General features: G+C 37.2%; 1 protein-coding gene across 2 annotated transcripts; it reads left to right on the forward strand.

The window, feature by feature from the left end:
- On the forward strand, nucleotides 1-27,023 carry LOC124249456 (sulfotransferase 2A1-like). Of its 2 annotated transcripts, XM_046680427.1 has the most exons (6): nucleotides 1-136; nucleotides 1,381-1,589; nucleotides 3,502-3,628; nucleotides 11,218-11,312; nucleotides 12,750-12,930; nucleotides 18,261-18,373. In XM_046680427.1, exons 1-6 carry the CDS (start codon nucleotides 1-3, stop codon nucleotides 18,371-18,373), a joined length of 861 nt encoding a protein of 286 aa, XP_046536383.1. The 2 variants fall into 2 exon arrangements, 1 of the variants encoding a protein (XP_046536383.1); XR_006891399.1 differs by lacking the exons at nucleotides 1-136; nucleotides 3,502-3,628; nucleotides 11,218-11,312; nucleotides 12,750-12,930; nucleotides 18,261-18,373 and adding an exon at nucleotides 26,966-27,023 and having other exon boundaries at nucleotides 1,380-1,589.

Raw genomic sequence — 27,023 nt, forward strand, 5'->3', positions numbered from 1 at the left:
ATGTCAGACAGGTTTGTGTGGTTCGAAGGGATACCTTTCCCTACCATGGGTTACAAACCTGAACTCATGAGAGAAGCGCGGGACAGTTTTGTGTTTAAGGATGAAGATGTCTTAATACTGACTTTCCCAAAATCAGGTAAGGAAGCTGGATCAGACGCTGAGACTGGCTGTGGCCATGTCCCTCAGTTACTTTGTAGACGAATGGAGTGTTTTCTATATGCCAGACAATGCGTAGTGCTGTGCGGGAATAGAGCTGTGATACCAGTTATACTCAGAGAAAAGGCCTTAGGCAGTTGCACAGTAAGATGAGTGTCCAGAGGGCGTAATCTGAGTTAATATGGAGAACCTATGGGGATAAATCCTTAGGCAGAGTCAGATGTTTGTATGGAGGCGTGGAGGAGGATGGCCAGTGAGGTCTTTATAGAAGAAATAGAAAAAAAAGTTAATTATGTGAAATTAGGGATATGTTAATCAGCTTGATAATGGTCATCATTTCACAGTGTATACATATATCACTTCATTGCATCGTACACCTTAAATTGATACAATTTTTCTTTGTCTGTTATACCTCAGTTAAACTAGGGAGGGATGAATAAACACAACTGCCACAGCCCAAAAAGTAAAGTAGAAGAAATAGCATCTAATTGAGATGAAAAAATGAATGTGAAACAATTTACTGAAGAGGGATATTTTCAGGTAAAAGTCTCAGCATGGACAATGGTCAGGAATTGGAAAAGAGAAAATTCAAGGGACTGAGAGGATGTGGATCATATTTCTATTAGGGGAGGGGCCTGGAGGGACTGCAAATTGGGCAAGGACTAAGTCTGAAGACATGGGAAGTGGCAAGGTGGGAGAAAGCCAAGGGCGGTGGGAACATGTTAAAAGGATTTAAACAAATAGCCAAAGGGTGGAAGCTACCCAAATGCCCATTGACAGATGATAGAATAGACAAAATGTAGTATATACACCTAATGGAGTATTATTCAGCCTTAAAAAGGAGTGAAGTTCTAACGCACAACACACTGTGGTGAACCGTGAGGACATTGTGCTGAGCTAAATAAGTCAGTCACAAAAGGACAAATATGGCCTGATTCCACTTAGATGAGGTACCCAGAGTAATCAAACTCATTAAAACAGGAAGTAGAATGGTGGTTGCCCAGGGTTGTCAGGGATGGGAGGGAGGGGAAAATGAGAGTTGTTGTTTAATGGGTACAGACTATTAGTCTGCAAGATGGTTGTACAACAATGCATACTTAATGCTGCTGAACTGTGCACTTGAAAATGCTTAAGATGGTACATTTATGCTATGCATGTTTCATCACATTTTTTTTTAAAAAGTCGTGTTAAAATGAGTGACCGTAATTTTCTTTCTTAATTCAGGAACAAACTGGTTAATTGAAATTGTCTGCCTGATTTACTCCAAGGGGGATCCCAAGTGGATCCAATCTGTGCCCATTTGGGACCGCTCACCCTGGGTAGAAGCTGAGCATGGGTATAATTCACTAAAGGATAAGGAAGGCCCCCGCCTCATCAGCTCCCACCTCCCCATCCAGCTCATCCCCAAGTCTCTCTTCAATTCCAAGGCCAAGGTCAGTGCTCAATGGTCAAGATAAGTTTGATGAATGCTTTCCAAACGCTAATGTGCCTGGGAATCCCCTGGAGATCTGGTTGACATGCAGCCTCATCCAGTAGGTCTAGGATGGGCCTCAGATTCTGCATTTGGTGATGACAGTGTCCATACTTGAGTACGAGGGTGTAGATCCCTCTACAGCTTATACCACCCAGGTGTAAACCAGAGGCAAAGTGAAACGATAACACCAGAACCTTAGAGAACAATGTTTTAAACCCAGTCAGAATTTATAACTGTGTTATATACTAGATAAATTCTGTCTGTTGCTCTAAAAAATAATCAGCCAATCTTAATTAAGTGAATGCCTCCAGATGCTAGGTAGAAGCACCAGATTTAGAGTTGCCCATGTGGGAAGCAGTCCATTCATAAATCAACGCCTAAATCCAGGGAGATTGCTCTGGCATCGTGGCTGGTTTTTCTAACCACTATGTCTTCCTATATATAACTGTCTATTGAGCTCAGCAGCCACAGGAATCTCTCATGGGGTTGACAGATCATCCCCAGGAGGGACAAGGATACACAGGATTTACCATATCTCAGAGTGTTTTTAGAAACATGCTTTGCTGGAAGGTACTTTTTGGTTTGTGATGTTTAAAAAATGTTTTATACTTCAGCCGGATGGTGAACCTTAGAATAATATTCTCCTCTCTTGGAAATTTCACAATGGGCTGCAACACAGTTAAGTTTTGTTTTTCTTTAACCCATCACCTCCCAGGTTTATTTATAATAAACTCATTCGATGTGTCTTATTGGTGTTTGTTAAATGCCTGCAAAGGGAACCTGAGGCCTACAGAGAGTTGGGGCCTAGAATAATGTCACAAAGAAAGTTGGTGCAGAATAAAGACCATAAATCAGATGTTCAAATGCCAAGTGTTCTTGTGTGTACGTGTCTTTATGTGTGCACTTATCTTTAGTATCAGCTTGTTGAATCATTACATGTGTAGACAGCTGGGTTGACTCCTTGCAGAACATTTGGTCCTGTGCAAAATGTGCACAAATGTCTGGTCCACAACGAAGGGTTATTGATATCTGGTCCTCTTCAAAACATCCAAGGGACATTTGGTCCATAAGGTATTTGGCCCATGCTCAAAGGTCCTTGACATTTTGTCCCCTCCAAAACATCCGTGAGCATATTCTATGCCAAATGCTTTTGGACAGGACCACATATCAAGGACTTTTTGATGTGTGAACCCAATGTCTCTATCGACATTTTGGACAAGATCAAATATGACCAAATATCAAGGACCTTTTGGCATGAATTCATGTCTTATGGACCAAATGTCTTTATGGACGCTTTGCACAGGACCAAATGTCTGGTAATTGGATAACTACCTTCCAGATTTAGAACATTTCCACTTCTCTAGAAAATTCCTTCATGTGCCTCCTCAGTCAACACCCACTCATGCAGGTGATCATTTCTCTGGATTCTCACTCTATAGATTAGTTTAGCTAGTTCTTGAACTTCATATAAATAGACCTATACCATATGAATGTCTGCTGTGTATCTATGAATATAGCTCTGTTTATTAATCCATTCTCCTGGTAGTAATCTTTATACTTTACTACACAAATATAATACCACTCACCTTTTAAAACCTTCAGTTGCTTCCCATTGTGAGTGGACTATGATATCCCAGAGAGAAGGGACAATTCTTTGCTCTTCCATTGTTATATCCTTAGTATTACCCCAGTGACTGGTTCATAGGAACTTAAAAATATATATTAGGTTAATGAATGCGATAACTAATATATTAAAAGAATCCATTGATATTTATTGGCATTTTCTAGGAATTGGCTTTTTCTATGTTTATATGATCAAGAAGGATGAGAAATGACTGATTGATTTTTGTTGTCAAATTTTTCTCTTTAAGGTGCTCTATCTCATCAGAAATCCCAGAGATAGTCTTGTGTCTGGTTACTTTTTCTATAGTAATTCAAATTTTACTAAAAAACCGGAATCACTGGAACAATATTTTGAATGGTTCATCCAAGGAAATGGTGAGTGAATGTAGAATACGGAAGTGGGAGGATTGTCAGAGGCCTTTATCAGACCTCATCTTACACCCAACCTGAGGTCTCTACATCTCACCATCCCAGGGGTATAAGGCTTCATCACTATGGAAACACAAATTTTCAAACCTACCTTCTCTCCCGAAGAGCAGCGGAACCGCAGCCAGCCTTTCAGCTTCCTGCATTGTAAAGCATCCTAGCTACGTTCTGAGTCTCCAGTGCCAGTCTAAACTAACACAGAGCACTGGTGTTCTTCTCTTCTCTTCTAATTTGTGGCTTTCTGAAAGTCAGCTTTTCCTTGGCTTCCAGGACAACACGACCCTGACTTTCCACTCCTTTTTAGATGTATCCTTACGAAACTCCCTTAATCCTCATGTGCTATCTGTCTCAGAAATGTATGCGTTACCTTAGGATCTCTATACTTTTTTTTTTTTTGTAGGGGAAGATTCGCCCTAAGCTAACATCTATTACCAATCTTCCTTCTTTCCCTCCTCCCAAGGTGCCAGTACATAGTTGCGTACAGTTTTAAGTTCTTCTGGTTCTTCTTTGTCAGCTAACACCACAACATGGCTACTGACAGATAAGCAGTATGGTTCCACGCCTGGGATCTGAACCCGGGACCCCAAAGCAGGGTGCGCCAAAGTTCAACTACCAAGCCATCAGGGCTGGCTCAGATCACCATACTTTTAATTACACAGAATTTCCAGGCTTTCCCAGATATTGAAATTTTGCAATTTTTCTCAAAACTTTGTGATCAGTCCCATATCTCAGCTATGATTTGTCTCCCTAGCTTCAGATCGGATTCTCTAACAGCCCGTGGACGTCTACACTGGAAAGAGTCATAGACACCTCTACTTCAATATGTTTAAGGTTGAACACATTTCCCGCATATCCCAAACTGTTCCCACTGCGGGTTGATCTTATTCAATAAATAGGACCACCCCTCACCCAGGGTTAGCATGATTCTGACAAGTGTCATCTGTTTCCCATCCCACTCCCATGCCCCTCAGCACTTCTCTTTATCTATTTATCATTCAATTCCCATGACCTAGATTAATATCTTCACTCTGCTCTCAGCTAAAATGTCTCTGTACTTAGGGAAGTCTTCTTTTTCTGTACCATATAGAATACTATCTTTCCGCATCTTTATAGTCTTATCTTTTTTTAACCCTACTACTCATCATCAATGAGTATGTATTCTATTTATCTTTTTTATTGCATGTGTCTCCCAACTAAAATGTAAGCTCTTTGAGTGGTTCATTCTTGACCCAGGTCCCAGAGTGGTGCTTGCCACATAGTAGCCACTAATACACCTTTGTTAAATAATGAATATTTGTTCGTCACTCCTTCCATTGGTGCTTTATTTCCCAAAGACAGTGTTAGCTCTCATCTAGATTCACACAACAGACTCATTATTGATGTCTTCACCTCATGCTCTTTGTCCCTTCTAGGCTATGTTGCAGTAGTCTGTTACATATTAAAGGGTTGCCTGAATTGTTTGCCCTCATCATAAAGTTCAATCTACAAAGCGTGGCAGTCACGTTTCTTACTGAGCTGATTCTGGATGAACTCTTCAGTCCTCTGTCCTGCTTTCCTTCAGTTTACTCTTTCAGAAAGAAAAGGCAACAGTGAAAGCCTATTGTGGAAGCCCAGACATGAAGAATACACCCCCCTCATCAATGCTTTATTAGATCTTGCCAACTGGTGCACAAAATAGTGTGAATTGTACTTCACTTGTCACTAGGAATCCAGGAAAGTGCAATCAATAGTGGTGGGTGACGAACACGTATCCTGTAAACCTCACCACTATCCCAATATCTTGCTTATCTGTCCCTCAAAACTCACACACAGGCCTCTTTCTTATCTAGTTAAAGACCACCAACACCAAAATCTTTATTGTTATCAACTAATATCAAAATCCTGAGTGTCCGCAGCCCTGTAGAAGGTCAATCCAAACGCTTTCCCCCATACCAATGAAGAAACCCTGGGAATTTAAGTCCTAGGGAATATTGTCTTCAGTTACAGGCAACAGGAGACCCTGCTCTGGACCCTGGGTCTTAGAGCAGAGCTCTGGATCATACATGATAACAAAGCCTTGGGGGGTCCCCTGCTCTGGACACATTTCCTTCCCAGCGAGGTAGAATCTGTAGGATTCCTGGAGCTTGCAACCCTTTCATCACCCATCCTCTGGGAACCTTGAACCCTAGAATTTCTTATGCAAAAGACCCACACATGTTTTCATGGCCTATGTAGTCATCTACTCTGGGTCCCACCTCCCAAGGCAGACCATATCTGCACCATGAGCAATGCTGGGTTAGGTGTAGCCAAGAGGAGAATCAAAATGAATCAGCAATAATTGTTGTTTGTAAGCATCACTGAAGCCATTAGGGTTTTGGTCAAATGCTTCTCCCAAAACTGTGTATATCCAAAGTTACAAATTAAATGAGGTGTTTCAAGTTTTAGGCTATTCAGTATAATGGTTCTCTGGTGCACGTGTGTGTGACCTTCTTTCTGGTTTATACACCTGAGAGTAGAACTTCTAAGGCATAGAAAATATGAACTTTAAACTTTAAAAGTTAATATCGAACTATTTTCCAGGGTGGTTGCATCAATTTATATTCCCACAAATAGCATATGAGAGTTCATGATATTCCATTTCCTCAGTAACACTCATTACTGTCAATATTTTTATGATTGTCTTTAGAATAATTTTGCAGAATAGTGGAGAGTTGACATATTTTTCTTAGTTTATCTCCTCTTTTATAGACCTTGTTTATCCCTCCTTTTATGTAAAGCATTTTTAATGTCTTACATGATATTTTATGACTTTTTCTATGAAAGGCTTGCAACTCTTTTTCAGATGTATGCCATTCCTTCTAGAGTAACATCCTAAAATTACATTTTCCAGTAGTTTGTGCCTGATTTGGGGATGGAACTGATTTTGAATATTGATTGAATATTCACCAATCTGAATGAACTCTCCTTTTTAATTCTCATTGTTTCCCTGTAGGTTCTCTTTGACTTTCAATGAAGTATAAATATAACCTTTAAATAATGATATTATCTTCATTTCTAATACATGCATGTTGTCTTTATTTTTTCTTCTCTTATCTCATTGGCCAGGGCTCTGGGACGATGTTGAATAGAAGAGATGATAGTGGCAATACTTGCTTGTTCTTAATTTTAAAGGTAATTATTCAAAAATGTTATGTTTTAACCTTATTGAGAAATAATCAACAAATTAATTGTATATATTTAAACTTGGTTATTTGACATACCTATACATTGTATAATGGTTACCAATAGCAAGATAATTAACACATCCTCTGCCTCGCATAGTTAGGTCTTTGTGTGTGTTGCGTGTGTGTGGTGGGACTTCTCAAGATCTACTCTCAGCAATTTTCAAGTACATAATACCAAATTATTAACCACAGTTACCATGCTGTATGTGGGATCCTCAAAACTTCTTCTTGTAACTGAAAATTTGTACCCTTGAACCTATATCTCCCCACTGTTTCTCTGCACATCCCGGGGCAACCACCATTCTATTTTCTGTTTCTATGAAATCTTAATTTTTTTTGTATTCCTCTTTAAGTGATGCCATACAGTATTTGTCTTTGCTTACTTAGCATAATGCCCACCAGGTTCATCCATGTTGTTGCAAATAGCAAGAATCCTTTCTTTTTTATAGCTGAATAATATATATGGAATATATATATAAATATAAAATATAAATACATAGAAAATAATATTCCATTACATATGATACATATAAATACAAAATGTAAATATAAAATGTAAAATAAAATATAAAATATTAAAAACATATATGTATCTATATATAGATATAGATATATACACATCACATTTTCGTCATCCATTCATCCATCGAAGGACATTTACGTGGTTTCTATGTGTTAGCTATTGTAAAAAATGCTGAAATAATCCTTCAGTGAACATGAGTGTGCAGAGATCTCGTCAACATTCTGACTGTGATTCCTTAAGATATACATCCAGGATAAGGATTGCTGGATTATATGGTAGTTCTATTTTTAAATTTTTCAGGAACCACCATTCTGTTTTCCATAGTGGCTGTGTCAGATTATGTTGCCGCCACCACTGTATAAAGGTTTTCCTTCTCTCCACATCCTCACCAATGTTTGTTAACTCTCGTCTTTTTTATAATAGCCATCCTAACATGTGTGATGTGATATCTCATCGTGGCTTTGATTTGTGTTTCCTTGATGATTAGCCCTGTTGAGCACCTCTTCATATACCTCCTGGCCATTTGTGTGCCTTTCTTTGGAAAAATATCTATTCAGGTCCTTTGCCCATTTTTTAATTGGATTATTTGCTTTTTTTGCTATTGATTTGTATGAGTTCTTTATATTTGGGATATTAACCCCTTATCATATATAGAGTTGGCAAATATATTTTCCCATTTTGTAGGTAGCTTTTTAGAATTATTGATTGTTTCCATTGCTGTGCAGAAGCTTTTTAATTTTATCCAGTCCCACATATTTATTTTAGCTGTTGTTGCCTGTGTTTTTGGTGTCTTATCCAAGAAATCATTTCCAATCAAATCAAGGAAATTTTGCCTATGTTTGCTTCTAGGATATTTATGGTTTCAGGACTTGCATTTAAGACTCTGGTCCATTTCAAGTTGATTTTGATGGGTGATGTAAGATACGGGTCCAGTTTAACTCTTCTCCATCTGGATGTCCAGTTTTCCCAACACCATTTATTGAAGAGGCTATTCTTTCCCCATTGTGTGTTCTCAGTGCCCTCATCAAAAATTAGTTGACTGCATATGTGTGGATTTATATCTGGACTCTCTATTGTCTTCCACTGGTCTATGTGCCTGTTCTTTTTATGCCAGTACCATACTGTTTTGATTACTGTAGCTCTGTAATAAAGCTTGAAATCAGGGAATGTGAAGCCTCAGCTTTGTTCTTTCTCAAGATTGCTTTGTCTATTCTGGGTCTTTTGCAGTTTCGTACAAATTTTAGGATTTTTTTCCTACTTCTGTGAAGGATGCCATTGGAATTTTGATAAGGATTACATTGAATCTGTAGATTTCTTTGGATAGTATGGACATTTTTACAATATTAACACTTCCAACTTAAGAACACATAATATCTTCCCTTTTATTTGTGTCTTCTCAATCTCTTTCATCAATGACTCCTAGTTTTCAGTATACAGCTCTTTCTCCTCCTTGTTTAAATTTATTCCTAAGTATTTTATGGTTTTTGATGCTCTTTTAGATGAGATTGCTTTCTTAATTTCTCTTTTAAATAGTTCATTGTTAGTGTATAGAAATATAACTGTTTTTTGCATGTTGATTTTCTATCCTGGGACTTCATTAAATTCACTTGTTAGTTCTACCAGGTTTTTGATATAGTCTTTAGGGGTTTTTTTTACATATAAGATCATGTCATCTGAAAATGAAGATAATTTTACTTCTTTCTTTCTGATTTATATATTTTTCTTGCCTAATTGCTGTGGCTAGACTTCTAGGACTATGTCGAATAGAAATGGTAAGAGTGGTCATCCCTGTCTTTTTCCTCATCTTAGAGGAAAGGCTTTTACCTTTTCACCATTGAGTACAGGGTTAACTGTGGGCTTGTCATGTATGACTTTTATTATGATGAAAAACATTCCCTATATACATAATTTGTTGTGTTTTTATGAATTTTGTCAAATGCTTTTTCTGCATCTTCTGAAATGATCATATGATTTTTATCCTTCATTCTGCAGTGTGGTGTATCACATTAATGATTTGCATATGTTGAACCATCCTTGCATGCCATGGTGTATGATCATTTTAGTGTGCTCTTGAATTCAGATTACTAATATTTTGTTGAGGATTGTTGCATCTATATTCATCAGAAATATTGGTCTGTACTTTTCTTGTAGTGTCCTTATCTGGCTTTGGTATCAGAGTAATGCTGGCCTCATAAAATGAGTTTGGGAGTATTCCCTCCTCTTCAATTTTTTTGAAGTTTGAGGGAATTGGTATTAATTCTTCCTTAAATACTTGCTAGAATTTACCAGGAAACCATCTGGTCCTGGGCTTTTCCTGGTTTGGAGATTTTGGACCATTCATTCTATCTCATTACTTGTTATTAGACTATTCGCTTTCTATTTCTTCATAATTTAATCTTGTAGGTTGCATGTTTCTAGGAATTTACCAATTTCTTCTAGGTTATCCAATTTGTTAGCATATAACTGTTAATAGTAGTTTCTTATGATCCTTTGTATTTCTGTGGCATAAGTTATAATCTCTCCTCTTTCATCTTTTATTTATTTCAGTCTGCTCTGTTATTTTCTTACTCTAGCTAAAGATGTGTCAATTTTATTTATCTTTTTAAAAAGAAGCTCTTATTTTTGTCAATCTATTCTATTGGTTTCTGGTCTCTGTTTCATTCTCTTCCCTGCTCTGATCTTTGTTATTTCCTTCCTTCTGCTAACTTTGGGCTTAGTTTCTTCTTCTCTTTCTAGTTCCTTAGGTGTAAAGTTTGCTTGTTTATTTGAGATCCTTCTTTTTCAAAATGTAGTCATTTATAGCTATGAACATACCTAATAAAACTGCTTTTACTGCACCCCATAAGTTTTGATATGTTGTGATACTATTTTTGTTTGTTTCATGATATTTTTGTGTTTCTGTTTGGAATCCTTCTTTGACGCATTGGTTTTTCCTTTCTCCTGGATTCACTTTAGATATTCATAAAGAATGACTTAGATTAGCTCTGTCATAACAAAAGTGGTAAGTTCTCTCATTGTTTGACCTGAAATTGTCTTTATTTTGTGCTCACGTTTCAATGATAGTTTAAGTAGAATTCTTAGTTGATAACTAATTTTCCACTATATTTGGAGTTAAGAAAGACTTGGGTATAGTAGACAGCCATTCATAAGTATAATATAGTTAAGATATGGAGGATGGAGTGAGAAGACTTACCTTCCTAGGAGGTAACATTAAATGTAGAGAAAGGCGGTTTTCAAGGAAACATACCTGAGAATTTCCTGCATTGATGAAATCTCAATTTGAAGAACCACCCCTAGCCTCACAAAGAATTATTACAAATAAGTCTTCACCTAGTCTCTAGGAAAGCTGTGGTAGAAAGAAGGAAAGAAAACCTTAAACCAGAGCAAAGACAGATAATTTCCAAAGGAACAATAATTACAATAGCAACAAGGAAGGCAAGAAGACAGAAAAATATCTTCAAGGTCTGTGGGAAAGACCTACCAACCAAAAATTCTAAACACTCAACTGATATTGCGCAAGAAGAATACTATTCTTCAAGCCACCTGGCTCTCTGGACATGATCACCTTAGAGACCCTTGAAAACTGGCACAGAGCCTGCTCCAAATGAACAAGGCTCCTTACAGGGTATATGCATAATGTTGGATAATAGTTTTCCATCTTTATTGTCATTCATTCCCAACTAGTTAGGACAGGCCTAAATGTGCCAGACATTTTGCTGTTAATTGTGCCCACAAAAGTGAACATAATAGATGGATTTTTGCTTTCATAGAGTTTGTAATCTACCTCCTCTTTCTGCTTCCCCAATATGCAGTGTTATATGGATCCTGGTTTGACCACACTCGTGGCTGGATGTCCATGAGAGGGAAGGAGAACTTCCTGATACTGAGTTATGAAGAGCTGAAACGGGTAACTGTGGTCCTTATGATTAGCACACAACCTCTCACCACCATCTTCACTCCTCTAACTTCCCTCCATTCCTCTGTGTCTCTATTCCACCTTCTCAGTCAAAGTTGAGCCTTGTGAAGGGTCATTAGGAGTGAGAATAGCTCCCTGGTCTTCATTTCCCTACTTCTGGTTGACACTGCCCAAGCTCCATGCTCTCTTTCTTCATGTTCTCTTCTTTGTTTCATCCTACAACATGTAAAGGTCATTTTTCATGAAGTGAGACACAGTAGAATGACTTATGCTCACCCTCGCAATGGTTCTAAAATTTCTAGGGGTAGGACACGTGACACTGCTGATAATCTAGTGGGGAGAGGGGACTGAGGAAGAAGGTGGGAGTGGGGAGAAACATGTCTGCTTCCATAAATGTGTCCAACTGCCTGACACCCCAGATTGACTGATAGAAGAAAGATAAAATCATGAAATCAGTCTGCGTAATTTTTCTGACAGGCCAAGTACTAGACTGAAAAGTGATGGGCAGGAAAAGCCGTAAGATGATGCTCAAACCAGTATGAGTGATTAAACCATTGGAAGAAGAACTTTCCTTATTAGTGGTATCCTGGAGAAAAGAGAAAATAACACAAACACAAGCTTTTGCTTCTAAGAAGGATTACTTCCCATCATCTTCCTCTGGCTACTTCTGTCTAATTCTCTATGACCTCCATGTCAATTTCATTTTTTTTTACCAAGAAGCCTTTTGTAGCAAGTGTACCTACCTCAGGTACATGCTCCTACACCTTCTAGTAATTATGCTTTCCAGCTGCAGTATGAACATTTATTGTAGTAATTTCTATAGTTGAGTGTTTTCTGGCCATAATGAGGGCTCATGGGATAAAGAAAAATTTTAAAACATTATAGCTCTAAGAGGAAGGTGTATGTTTCAAAGCAAAGTCTTTCTGATTATAAAATCAATTTTGTGCCAAATACTAGTTATTGAGACAATATATAAGAAGATATTATGAAACTGTGTGTTATTCAAATGGTAATTATGGAAAGGAGTGTTAATGGAGGGCACATCCAGGATTTGAAATCAATCCCTCCAATCTTTGTCAAGTTATTCATGAAACTCTCCTTGCTTAATCCTGATCAGAACCGTCTAGAAGCCTGTCTAAAAGTGTCTTTAGAAAACCCAGCCCTGTATTTAGTGTTAAGGAGTCCTGAACTCAACTATACTGGGAAATCCATGTGGATCCTGCACCTTTCTATCCTGCGTGCTCCTTCTTTTTTACCTTTTCCTTTTCTTCCTCCTAGGCACATCTAGCCAATTGTTTCTAGCTTCTCACATTGTTCTCTCTTCCTCTTCCCTCTCCTTCTTCTCCTCACAGTGTTGTTTCTTCTTTCTCACCTACTTTTCTATTTCTTTCTGTTTCATATCTTCTCTCTTATTTTTTCTTCTTTTAGGACACAAGAAGCACTGTAGAGAAAATCTGCCAATTCCTGGGCAAGAAATTAGAACCTGAAGAACTTAACTCACTCCTCAAGAATAGCTCCTTCCATGCCATGAAAGAAAACAAGATGTCTAACTTTACCCTCCTCCATGATTATTCTTTAGTTGAGAAGAATGCATCACTTATGAGAAAAGGTAAAAGAAAATGCCATGCCTACAAAATAGATCAGAATATGTGGAGGGAATTCTGGTGCTCACAGTAGGGCACTAACACTTGGGAGTAGTGAGTGTTTGAATTTTTCAACTCTAGTTGCTCGTCACCCAGAGAACTTCTCAGGTAGCCTTATCAAGGAGTCCCTTTTCATAGTGCTGATGCGGGCTGCAGGCACTTGGGGGGAACTGATTAGGTCTGCAGTGGTCATCTGACTTATGTGAGGTCATTCAGATTCTCTCTCCTCAGAATTTGACATGGTGCATATCCATTCTACAAACTATGACCAGGTTAGTTCACGACTCCTACCAACTTTCCAGCTGGGATTGATCCAGAAAATGATGAAACCCTGGGGATGGTAACGTTGGTGCTCTCACACTGGTGATTTCGCAAAGATAACTACCCTGAACAAAGAAATGTGTAAAAATGGACTCAACTGAGGAAAGGAGAGTGGAGAGACTTTTCACTTAGCTGAGAGCTTGTCTTTCTATCAGTCATTGTAAGGAATCTATGATGAATGATTAATCATGTCCATATCCTTGGGCTCAAGATGAGCTAATTTGCTCACAATTCCATAGTTCAAATATATCCAGGATGGTGATCCATAAAAGGAAGAAATTAAATAGTTGAAAAGACCTCAAACAATTGGCAGCTGCCTCCCAGGACAGAGGAAGAGAGAGCCACCACCCCAGTAGGCCAGGAGATCAAAGGATCAAGACCAAGATGCTCATTCTCGATCCTATAAATCTCAGGGAAGTTGTCCTGCTAGGTTTTGGATTTGCTTGGGACCCAGGATCCTTTTCTCCTTTCTAAGTTCTCCCTTTTGGAATAGGAAAGGCATAAACCTTTCCTACCATTATATTTTGGAAGCAGATAACTTGTTTGGTTTCACAGGTCACAGCTGGAGAGGAATCTCACCTTAGGGTTAATCCTACCTCAAAGCTCATTTATGCTTGATTTACATGATATTTAAATAAAGTTTGGGACTCAGAGTTGATGGTGGAATGGGTTTAGACATCTGGGCAGCTGGGATGTGGCAAACATATTTTGCATGCAAGAAGGACATGAATTGTGGGTGGGGAGGCCAGAAGGAGGAGTATAAGCTGAATTGCATCTCTCCAAAATTCATATGTTGAATTCCTCACCCCCAGTACCTCAGAAGGTAACTGTATTTGGAGATAAGGTCTTAAAAAGTTAATTAACCAAAATTAGGGTGAATCCTAATCCATATGATGGGTGTACTTAAAAGAAGAGGAAATTTGGAAACAGAAATATGCACACACCAAGAGAAGATCATGTGAAGTCAGCTATCTACACACCAAAAGGAGAAACCTCCAGAAGAAACCAATGCTTCTCTGACACCTGGATCCTGGACTTCAAGCCTACAGACCATGGGAAAGCAAATTTCTGTTGTTATAAAAAAATGACCTCCAGCAATCCTAGCTTTTGACACTTTACTAAAACAGAAGTAGAGGGAATACCTAGCATAGAGAGATTGTCCATTCTTAGATTTCATTTTATGCATCAGGGTTTGGCAGGGTTTAAAATGTCATATTTATGTACAATGCTTGTGTGAGACGGCTAAAAGGACAAAGGATAATTGCTTAAAAGAGAAAGGCAACGGGGGTGAATGACCCAGATTTTTTGGCAGGGACAAAATAGAGTGGATGCAATCGAATTTGGTGCATAATTCAATGAATACACCCACTGTTTCTTCTTGTCTAGGATGACTCCTTCAGGAGGCAACCACATTGGATTTCAACCTTTTCCAATTTTTCATGGGAGGTTGAGGGTAGATATAGTAAGGATGATAACAATTGACAATCGTCGTGTGATTATTATTGCTAACCTGGTGATCTGACTACACACGTAATTCTTAACTGAATCATCACAATAATCCCATAGGGTATTATTTTCCTCAGAAAATTGTGATAACTGATGCAGCCAGTAAGACACAAGTCCCTTTGAAAACCGGATCTCTGATGCTTGAGGGTAAACTTATAACCACCATGCTTTACAACTTCACTATCCTAGGCCAGAGTAGACTAAGAATAGATAGGTGGGTGACAAAGAAAGCAAGAGAGAAAGAAAGGAATAATGAAAAGGATTAATATCCTGTGTCTCTATCTCAGGTCTGACTTGTGTCCTTTCTTTCATCTGGGAGGCACATGCAGGTCCAAGATTAATTTTAAAATTAATTATATCAATTATAATTAGATAGCTATATAGATCATGATTCACTGAAAAGCTGTATCAAATGTAGGTCAAGGACTGTTCTGTTCAGTTACTTTCAGGATAATTGGGGCTCTTTTCCACTCAGGACACAAGAAAAATACTTTTGATTGTCCCTTGGGGTCTACATATACCGACTGCATTTAGGAGAACCTTGGCTGTTGAAGTCTCCATTACTGATGACCTATCTGATTTTCAGATCAAAGCAATAGTTTTCTTTAACTGATTGTTGTTATTATTGTCCTTGATGATTTTTATTTCAGAAAATAGCTTCTGGTGTGGAGTAGACATTCTACAACTTTTGTTGATTAAACAGAAGGAAGAATGAATAAAAACATAATATATTAATTTTTTAAAGAAATTTGGGGCCAGCCCGATGGCACAGCGGTTAAGTGCACACGTTCTGCTTCGGTGGCCCCGGGTTCACCAGTTTAGATCCCGGGTTGGGACGTGGCACTGATTGGCAAGCCATGCTGTGGCAGGCGTCCCACATAGAAAGTAGAGGAAGATGGGCACGGATGTTAGCTCAGGGCCAGTCTTCCTCAGCAGAAAAGAGGAGGATTGGCAGCAGATGTTAGCTCAGGGCTAATCTTCCTCAAAAAAGAAAAGAAGAAAGAAATTTGATTTAAACCATAACAATCAACAAGCTGTTTGATCATTTAATTTTTATGACAAACTATAAATGACTATATTACAATATAATACAAATATATTTTATTATAAACTACATATGAAGCTGATAAAGTATAAAAATCAACAAAGTGTTTGCCCACCCAATTATGCTATATCTAAATATATTACACACCAGACTATCAAAATTGTTGTAGTATAGCTGTTAACACTAGATCAGTAAATATCAGTAAATATCGTAAGTATGACCTGAAGTTCTAATCAACTTTATTTAAAACTTCGCATCATTCAGCCATTATTATTAGTATTGACAGAATTTAGTGCTTGACAGAATGTTTTAAAGGTGTCTTCATAACCAAGATGGTATGGGCCTATAAAAATCCACATATTGAAGCCCTAATATCCAGTACCTCGGAACGTAGCTGTATTTGGAGAACGGGTCTTTACAGAGGTAATTAGGTTAAAATGAGGTCATTAGAGTGGGCCATAATCCAATAATAATGATGTTCTTAAAGGAAGAGGAAATTTGGACATGTACAGAGCAAAGATGATGTGAGGACATAGGAGGACACCCATTTATAAGCCAAGGAGGGAAGCCTGGAACAGCTCTCTCCTTCGCAGCCTCAGAAGGAAGCAACTCTGTCAACACCTTGATCTCTGACTTCTGGCCTCCAGAACCGTGAGAAAATGCATTTCTGTTGTTAAGCTGTCCAGTGTGTGGTACCTGGTTACAGCAGCCCCAGAAAACTAACACACAAGACTTTGGGGAGACTTTTAAGCGACAAAAACTAGGGAGAGACATAAATAGAAAATTACAGCAGAAGGATTGGTAGTATTTTGAAAATGGGTAGGATATAGACCTTGAGGACCCTGCATAGAAACGTTGGATTCTCTCACGTGGACTGGTGTTTAATAGGAGGCCGCCATATTGAATTTACAGAGACTCTCATGCTTCAACAGCTCTTTCTGGCTTCCCAAATATCACGTGTGTTACAGGAGTCTATCAAATCAACAACGAGGAAAATTGTTCTAATAATGAAGAAAATGAGGAGCATGCTAGTAAGAGTGGATGTTTTTAGGGCACCAGTTATTTTGTAAGACATCCTGTTATATTACTTCTATGCATATAATTTAAGAGTATAATTTATATATCCTCTTATATATAAATTCTTATATACTCTCTCTATATATAATATATATTTCTATATATTAATGTATATAAAATTATAATTGTTCTGCTATATATTCATTTTACTAATGCATTAATTTAGTTATATTAATATAATACATAAGTATTAATTTATATGATAAAGAAATAATTATATAATTGTATCATTAAGGGTATGGCTTCTAGTGATAAAATCTTTGGCTTAAAATCCACATCCATCACTTTCTGACTATCTATCCTCTCCAAATCCTGTTTTTTCTCATTTGTAAAATGGAGATGATAATAGTATATTCTTCATTCTTTTAGTCATCCTTTCAACAAATATTTGAGTACATAGTGTCTATGACTCTTTGAAACACTAAATCATTGGCTATTTAAAAAGAAAAGCGTGTGACTTTGTAGAAGTTATGTATATCGGAGATACGTATGATACACACATACAAAAGAAATACATACACATACCATATGTGATAAGTGTATGAAGTAAAATACAGCAAGGGTGAGACTTACAGTTTTAAACAGGGTAGTGGGAGACAATCTCACTGAGAAGATGCAGTGGAGTTAAGACGTCAAAGAAGGAAACCAGGAAAACGTGGATGTATCTGAGAGGACAGCCTTCCAGGAAGAAGGAGCAGGAAACGCACATAGGCTGATGAGGGCAATGTATGAGGCAGAATAAGAAGACTCGGTGTGAGGGGGTAGAGCGAGCAAGTGGATGGGCATAGGAGATGGAGTCATACAACAGGGACCAAACCACCTGAAGCCATAAGCCCTTTCACTGAGTAAAACCAGACGTCCTTGGAGAATCTGAGCTACAAGGGACATGATCTGGCTTAACTTCTCAAGGAGTCAAGCTGGCTGCCACACTGAGAACAACTTATAATGGAGAAGGATCAAAAACAGAGAGACTGGTCAGAAGTCTACTACAATAATCCAGGTGAAAGATGCTGTTGGCTTGGGACAAGGTGGTAGAAATAGAGGTGGTGAGAAGTGGCCAGATTCTGGAGGTATCAGAGGATATGGCTACAGTTTTGCTGATGAATTGTATACAGAATCTGTTGGGAGAGAGGAGAATATAGGAAATTGTTTCCAAGCAGTTGGAAGTGTAAATGGGTATGATTTCCAGGCAATATAAAGGGCTACCAATGAGCCATTGGTCATTCTGTTCTATTAGCTACAATTTCCATATCAAGTAGACAGAAGGGATAGATCCAGGAGGAAATATGTTGGTGTCTTGAGTCCTACCCCTAGATCTGATCTGAGTCTCTATTTCATGTTTGTCAGGCATTACTGGAGACTGGAAAAACCACTTCACAGTGGCCCAGGCTGAAGCCTTTGATAAGATATTCCAGGAGAAGATGGCAGATCTTCCTCGAGAACTGTTCCCATGGGAATAATGTTCAAAACCTTCTGGATCTTATATGAATCTTGATATTTGTTTTCCTGTCCTCGTACCTGTGCATGACTGGTGGTAATTGTGTAAAACCTGTATTTCACCCAAGAGCCTCGAATTATCCAATCTTTGCATCTTTGAGGACTTGATTGTGAAAAATTACCATGGGACCCCTAATTCACTTTGGTGCACTGCAGCGTTTTGAAAATGTTTGTAATGTTTCATACATAATGATACAGAAATAATATAATTTTTACCCGAAATTGTCAGAATTTTTTAATAAAAATGAGAAATAAAATTAACAAGCAGTTAAGCCTCATTTTCTTTCCGTTGTCTATATCTCACAATTTATTATCACTCTGACCTTCAGGTATATAATTCCCAACATAATATTTTTCTCTTACTATATGGTGTTTTACTATAAACTATATATGGTATTTTTGGAGGCATTTAAAACTTAGATAAATGACACACTGCATAATGCATTCATTGACTTACATTTACACTCAGCGTTTTGTATTTGGGTTTCATCCATCTTGATTATATAACTAGTCCAGTATTTAGTATTGAGACTTATAACTTAGTTATCAGTTCTCCTGTGAGTGATTGCGAGTTTTTTCCTGACCAGTTTTTCCCTATTTAAATCACTGAGTTGGCCCAACATACTATCTTTCCCGGAGAATTTCTATGCACACTTGAGAAAAATGTGTATTCTGCTGCTTTTGGATGGAATATTCTGTAGGGGGATGGAATATTCTGTAAATATCTGTTAAGTCCATCTGGTCTAATATGTAGTGTAAGGTCAACATTTGCTTATTATTTTTCTGTCTGTTTGCTCAATCAGTTATTGAAAGTAGGCTATTGAGGTCCCCTATTATTATTGTATTGCTGTCTATTTCTCCCTTCATGTCTGTTAATATTTGCTTTATATATTTATGTGATCCTATGTTGGATGCATAAATATTTACAAATGTTATATTGGATTGACTCTATCATTACATAATGTCCTTCTTTTGTCTCTCATGACAATGTGTCTTAAAGTCTATTTCGTTTGATATAATTAAAGCTCCTCCTGCTTTGATTTCCATTTATTTTGAAGCAAGTCTTAATAAATTTAAGGAGATTTAAATCACATCAAGTATCTTTTCCAATCATAGTGGCATGAAACTAGAAATCAATTAAGTGAGGAAAACTAGAAAATTTCCAAAATGTGGAGATTAAACAACATGCTACTCAACAACCAGTGGGTCAAAGAAGAAATTGAAAGATAAATAAAATAATATCTAGAGACAAGTTAAAATGGAAATCCAACATATCAAAACTTAAAGGGATGAAGCAAAAGCAGTTCTAAGAAGAAGTTTATAGTTATAAATGCCCACATTGGGATACAGGAAAGATCTCAACTAACCTGGATCTACAACTCAAGGAACTAGAAAGAGAAGAACAAACTGAGCCAGAAGTTAATAGAAGGAAAGAAATAACAAAGATCAGAGTGGATAAATGAAATAGAGACTGAAAAGACGATACAAAAGATCAATGAATCTGAAAGCTAGTTTTTTGAAATATAAACACAATAGACAAAACTTTAGTTAGACTCACCAAGAAAAAAAACAGAGGAATCAAATCAATAAAATTACAAATGAAAGAAGATACATTACAACTGATACCAAAGAAACACAAAGGATCAAAGAGACTACTATGAGCATGAAATACCACCAGGACTACCTAGAAGAAATGGGAAATTCCTAGAAACATAGAACCTAACCAAGAATGAATGATGAAGAAATAGATAATTTGAACAGACTAACTACTAGTAAGGATATTAAATCAGTAATCAAAATCCCCCAACAAACAAAAGTCCAGAAACAGACAGCTTCACTGGTAAGATCTACCAAACTTTTAAAAAATAATATGAATCCTACTCAAACCCTTCCAAAAAAATTGAAGAGTAGCCAACACTCCCAAGCTCATTTGATGAGGCCAGCATTATGCTGATACCAAAATCAGACAAAGACTCTTCAAGAAAAGAAAATGATAGGCCAATATCCCTGATGAACATAGATGCAAAAATCCTCAAAAAAATATTAACAAACCCAGTTCAACAGTGCATTACAAAGATCATACACCATGATCAAGTGTGACTTATTCCAGGAATACAAGGATGGTTCAACATCCACAAATTAATCAATGTGATACATCACATTAACAAAATGAAGGATAAAAATCACATGATCGTCAATAGATGCAGAGAATGCATTTCACAAAATTCAACGTTGATTCGTGATAAAAATTCTCTGCAAACTAGATATAGATTGAACATAGTTCAATACCATAAAAGCCATATATGACAAGCTCACAGCCAACATCATATTATTCAACAGTGAAAAGCTGAAATCATTTCCTCTAAGATCAGGAACAAGACAAGGATTCCCACTCTCACCACTTTTATTCAACATTGTAGTAAAAGTCCTAGTGGCAGCAATCACACAAGAAAAAGAAATAAAAGGCATCCAAACTGGAAAGGAAGAAGTAAAACTGTGTCTATTAGCAGATGACATGATATTATATGTAGAAAACCCTAAAGAGTCCACAAAAAACTTTAGAACAAATCAAGAAATTCAGTAAAGTTGCAGGATACAAGATCAATATACAAAATCAGTGGCATTTCTATACACTAACAACGAACTGTCAGAGAAATTCAGAAAACAATCCCATTTACATTTGCACAAAAGAATAAATACCTAGGAAGAAAGAAGGTGAAAGATCTGTATGCTGCAAGCTATAAAACCTTGATGAAAGGACTTGAAGAAGACAGAAATAAATGGAAAGTTATTCCATGCTCATGGATTGGAAGAATTAATACTGTTAAAATGTCCACACTAACCAAAGCCATCCACAGATTCAATGCAATCCCTATCAAAATTTGAACAGCATTTTTCACAGAAATAGGAAAAACAATTCTAAAATTGGTATGGAATGTCAAAAGACCCTGAATAGCCAAAGCAATCTTGAGAAAGAAGAACAAAGCTAAGGTTATCACACTATGTGATTTCAAACTATATTACAAAGCCAAAGTAATCACAACAGTATGGTACTGGCATTAAAAAAAAGACACATAGATCAATGGAACAAAATAGAGACTCCAGAAATAAACCCACACATACATGGTTAATTAATTTATGACAAAGTAGCTGAGACTATACAATAAGGAAGAACAGTCTCTTCAACAAATGATGTTGGGAAAACTAGACAGCCACGTGCAACAGAATGAAACTGGACCCCTATCTTACACCACACACAAAATTCAATTCAAAACGGACTGAAAACTTGACTGTAAGACCTGAAACCATAAAAATCCTAGAAGAGAACATAGAGGAAAAGATCTTTGATATTGGTTTTGGGAAAGATTGTCTGGATTTGACACCAAAAGCAAAGGCAATGAAAGCAACAATATACAAGTGAGATTATTTCAAACTAAAATCTTATGCACAGCAAACGAGACCATCAAAAAATGAAAAGGCAACCAATGGAATGGGAGAAAATATTCGAAAATCATATACATGATAAGGGGTTAATATTCAAAATACATAAAGAACTCATACAACTCAAGAACAAAAAAAGACAAACAATCTGATTAAAAAATGGGTAGAGGATCTGGATAGACATTTTTGCAAAGAAGATATACAAATGTCCAACAGGTACATCCAAAGGTACTCAACATTACTAATCATCAGGGAAATTCAAATCAGAACCACAAGAAGCTATCACCTCAAACCTGTTAGGGTACTTGTTACCAAAAAACCCTGAAAATATAACAAATGTTTGTGAGGATGTGGAAAAATTAGGACCTTTGTACACTGTTGGTGGGAATGTAAATTGGTGCAGTAATTATGGAAAACAGTTTGGAGGTTCCCCCAAAATTAAAAATACTATATGATATATAGTATAGATAGATAGATAGATAGATAGATAGATAGATAGATAGACTGTTATATGATACTATATGACCCAGCAATCCCATTCCTAGATATATATCCAAAAGAGTCAAATCATAATCTCAAAGAGATGTCTGCACTCCCACATTCAATGTGGCATTATTCTCAATAGCCAAGACATGGAGACAACCTAAATGTCCATTGAGAAATGAGTGGATAGAGAAATTGTGGTCTATGCATAGAATGGAATATTACTGAGCCTTACAGAAGAAGGAAAGTCTGCCATTTGCAACCACATGAAGGAACCTGCAGGACTATATGCTAAGTGAAATAGGCCAGAGAAGGACAAATACTGCATGATTCCACTTACATGAGGTATCTAAAGTAGTCATAAGCATAGAAAGAGACAGTAGAATGGTAGTTGCCAGGTATCAGGGGGAGAGAGACATGACGAGTTGCCATTTAATGGCTATAAAGTTTTAGTTATACAAGATGACTAAGTTCTAGAGATTTGCTGTACAATATTGTGCCTATTATAGTTAACAATTCTATATTGTGCATTTAAAATTTTGTAGCCGGTAGATCTCACATTAAGCGTTCATACCACAGTAGAAAATTAATTAATTAACTAGTTAAGAATAAGTACATATTTTCCCCTTTTAAAAAAGAATGAAAAAGAAAAGCGTAAAATCAGTGATAAAAACTTCTACCTCTGATATTGAAACAAAAAAGACAATAGAAAGGATCAATGAAACAAAGAGTTGGTTCTTCGAAAGAATTAACAAAATTGACAAACCCCTAGCCAGACTCACCAAGAAAAGAAGAGAGAAAGCGCAAATTAATAAAATCAGGAATGACAGAGGAGAAATCACAACAGATACCAATGAAATACAAGAGATCATAAGAGAATACTATGAAAAACTATATGCCAACAAATTGAACAACTTGGAAGAAATGGACAAATTCCTAGACTCATACAATCTCCCCAAACTGAATCAGGAAGAAATGGAGAATCTGAATAGACTAATCACAAGTAAGGAAATAGAAACGGTAATCAAAAACCTCCCCAAAAACAAGAGTCCAGGACCAGACGGCTTCTCTGGAGAATTCTACCAAACATTCAAAGAAGACTTAATACCTATTCTCCTCAAACTGTTCCAGAAAATTGAGAAAGATGGAGAACTCCCTAACACATTCTATGAAGCCAACATCACTCTGATCCCCAAACCTGACAAGGACAACACAAAGAAGGAGAACTACAGGCCAATATCACTGATGAACATAGATGCAAAAATCCTCAACAAAATTTTGGCAAACCGATTACAGCAATACATCAAAAAGATTATACACCATGATCAAGTGGGATTTATACCAGGGACACAGGGATGGTTCAACATCCGCAAGTCAATCAACGTGATACACTACATCAACAAAATGAAAAACAAAAACCACATGATCATCTCAATAGACGCAGAGAAAGCATTCGACAAGATCCAACACCCATTTATGATAAAAACCCTCAGTAAAATGGGTATAGAAGGAAAGTACCTCAACATAATAAAGGCCATATATGATAGACCCACAGCCAACATCATACTCAATGGACAAAAGCTGAAAGCCATCCCTCTGAGGACAGGAACAAGACAAGGGTGCCCACTTTCACCACTCCTATTCAACATAGTACTGGAGGTGCTGGCCAGAGCAATTCGGCAGGAAAAAAAAATAAAAGGAATCCAAATAGGTAACGAAGAAGTAAAACTCGCGCTGTTTGCAGACAACATGATCTTATACATAGAAAACCCCAAAGAATCCACAGAAAAACTATTAGAAATAATCAACAACTACAGCAAAGTAGCAGGGTATAAAATTAACGTGCATAAATCAGTAGCATTTCTATACACTAACAATAAACTAACAGAAAAAGAACTCAAGAACTCTATCCCATTCACAATCGCAACGAAAAGAATAAAATACCTTGGGATAAACTTAACCAAGGAAGTGAAGGATCTATACAATGAAAACTACAAGACTTTCTTGAAAGAAATTGACGATGACATAAAGAGATGGAAAGACATTCCTTGCACATGGATTGGAAGAATAAACATAGTTAAAATGTCCATACTACCTAAAGCAATATACAGATTCAATGCTATCCCAATCAGAATCCCCAGAACATTCTTCACAGAAATTGAACAAACAATCCTAAAATTCATATGGGGGAACAAAAGACCACGAATTGCTAAAGCAATCTTGAGCAAGAAAAACAAAGCCGGCGGAATCACAATCCCCGATTTCAAAACATACTACAAAGCTACAGTGATCAAAACAGCATGGTACTGGTACAAAAACAGGTCCACAGATCAATGGAACAGAATTGAAAGCCCAGAGATAAAACCACACATCTATGGACAGCTAATCTTCGACAAAGGAGCAGAGGGCCTACAATGGAGAAAAGAAAGTCTCTTCAACAAATGGTGCTGGGAAAACTGGACAGCCACATGCAAAAGATTGAAAATCGACCATTCTTTTTCACCACACACCAAAATAAACTCAAAATGGATCAAAGACCTAAAGATTAGGCCTGAGACAATAAGTCTTTTGGAAGAGAATATAGGCAGTACACTCTTTGACATCAGTTTCAAAAGAATCTTTTCGGACACTGTAACTCCTCAGTTGAGGGAAACAATAGAAAGAATAAACAAATGGGACTTCATCAGACTAAAGAGCTTCTTCAAGGCAAGGGAAAACAGAATTGAAACAAAAAAACAGCTCACTAATTGGGAAAAAATATTTACAAGCCACTTATCCGACAAAGGGTTAATCTCCATAATATACAAAGAACTCACACTGCTTAACAACAAAAAAACAAACAACCCGATCAAAAAATGGGCAGAGGACATGAACAGACATTTCTCAAAAGAAGATATGAAGATGGCCAATAGACACATGAAAAGATGTTCATCATCGCTAATCATCAGGGAAATGCAAATCAAAACTACACTAAGATATCACCTTACCCCCGTTAGATTGGCAAAAACATCCAAAACCAAGAACGACAAATGTTGGAGAGGTTGTGGAGAAAGAGGAACCCTCATACACTGTTGGTGGGAATGCAAACTGGTACAGCCACTATGGAAAACAGTATGGAGATTTCTCAAAAAGTTAAAAATAGAAATACCCTATGACCCAGCCATCCCATTACTGGGTATCTATCCTAAGAACCTGATATCAGATATCTCAAGAGTCCGTTGCACCCCTATGTTCATCGCAGCATTATTTACAATAGCCAAGACGTGGAACCAGCCTACATGCCCAGAAACTGATGATTGGATAAAGAAGATGTGGTATATATACACAATGGAATACTACTCAGCCATAAAAAAAGACGAAATTGGCCCATTCACAACAATGTGGATGGACCTCGAGGGCATTATGTTAAGCGAAATAAGTCAGTCAGAGAAAGACGAACTCTATATGACTCCACTCATAGGTGGAAATTAGTATATTGAGAAGGAGATCCGATCGGGGGTTACCAGGGAAAAGGGGGGGGTGGGGGGAGGGTATGGAGGGGGAAGAGGTGTACCCACAACATGACTAACAAAAATGTACAACTGAAATTTCACAAGCTTGTAATCCATCATAACATTAATAAAAATAAAAAAAATAAAAAAAAAAACTTCTACCTCAAAAAGGTTCAAAAAAGAGGGGCAAAATGAACACAAAGCAAGAAGAAGGAAAGAAATAATAAAGATAAGAGCAAAAATTCAATAAAATTGAAAACTATAGAGAAACCAATGAAACAAAAGCTAGTACTTTGAAAACTAATCAACTTGATAAAACTCTATCAAGACTTATTGAGAGAAAGAGAAAAGACAGTTATCAGTTGGGAATGTAAGAGGAGATATGACAAGACCCCACAGATATTTAAAAGATAATAATGGAGTGCTATGAACAAGTATGTACATAAACTCAACAATTTATATTAAATGGACCAATTCCTCAAAAAACACAAACTACCAAAAGTCACCCAAGATGAAACAGATAACCTAAATGGTCCTGTAATTAACAAAGACATTGGACTCATAGTTCAATACCTTCTGAAAAAGAAATCTCCAGGCTGGGATGATTTTTTTTCTTTGACGAAGATTAGCCCTGAGCTAACATCTGCTGCCAATCCTCCTCTTTTTGCTGAGGAAGACTGGCCCTGAGCTAACATCCGTGCCCATCTTCCTCTACTTTCTATGTGGGACGCCTACCACAGCATGGCTTGCCATGTCTGCACCTGGGATCCAAACCAGCAAACCCCGGGCAGCTGAAGTGGAACGTGTGAACCTAACAGCTGAGCCACCGGGCTGGCCCCAATAGCACTCACCTTTTAAAACCTTTGGTTGCTTCCTATTTTGAGTAGACTATGATATCTAAGAGAGAAAGGACAATGCTTTCCTCTTCTATTATTATATTCTTAGCATTACTCCAGTGAATGGTTCATAGGAACCTAAAAATATGCATTTAGTTAATGAACACATTAACTAATTTTTTGAAAGAATCCATTGATGTTTATTGGCATTTCCTAGGAACTGGATTGTCTCCATTTTTCTGAAAATCAGGAGGGATAGGAGATGACTGTATCAATTTTTCACTATAGCATTTTTCTCTTTAAGGTGATTTATCTCATCAGAAATCCCAGAGATGTTCTCGTGTCTGGTTATTTTTTTCTGG

The sequence above is a fragment of the Equus quagga genome, chromosome 13, assembly GCF_021613505.1.
Source record: "Equus quagga isolate Etosha38 chromosome 13, UCLA_HA_Equagga_1.0, whole genome shotgun sequence".
NCBI lineage: Eukaryota > Metazoa > Chordata > Mammalia > Perissodactyla > Equidae > Equus > Equus quagga.

What these genes read in the sequence shown, in the direction of transcription:
- LOC124249456 (XM_046680427.1), top strand. Translation starts at nt 1, where the DNA reads ATGTCAGACAGGTTTGTGTGGTTCGAAGGGATACCTTTCCCTACCATG. An exon ending in ATGGTTCATCCAAGGAAATG is followed by an intron (nt 3,629 to 11,217) that starts GTGAGTGAATGT and finishes CCCAATATGCAG; the next exon opens with TGTTATATGGATCCTGGTTT. An exon ending in GTTATGAAGAGCTGAAACGG is followed by an intron (nt 11,313 to 12,749) that starts GTAACTGTGGTC and finishes TTCTTCTTTTAG; the next exon opens with GACACAAGAAGCACTGTAGA.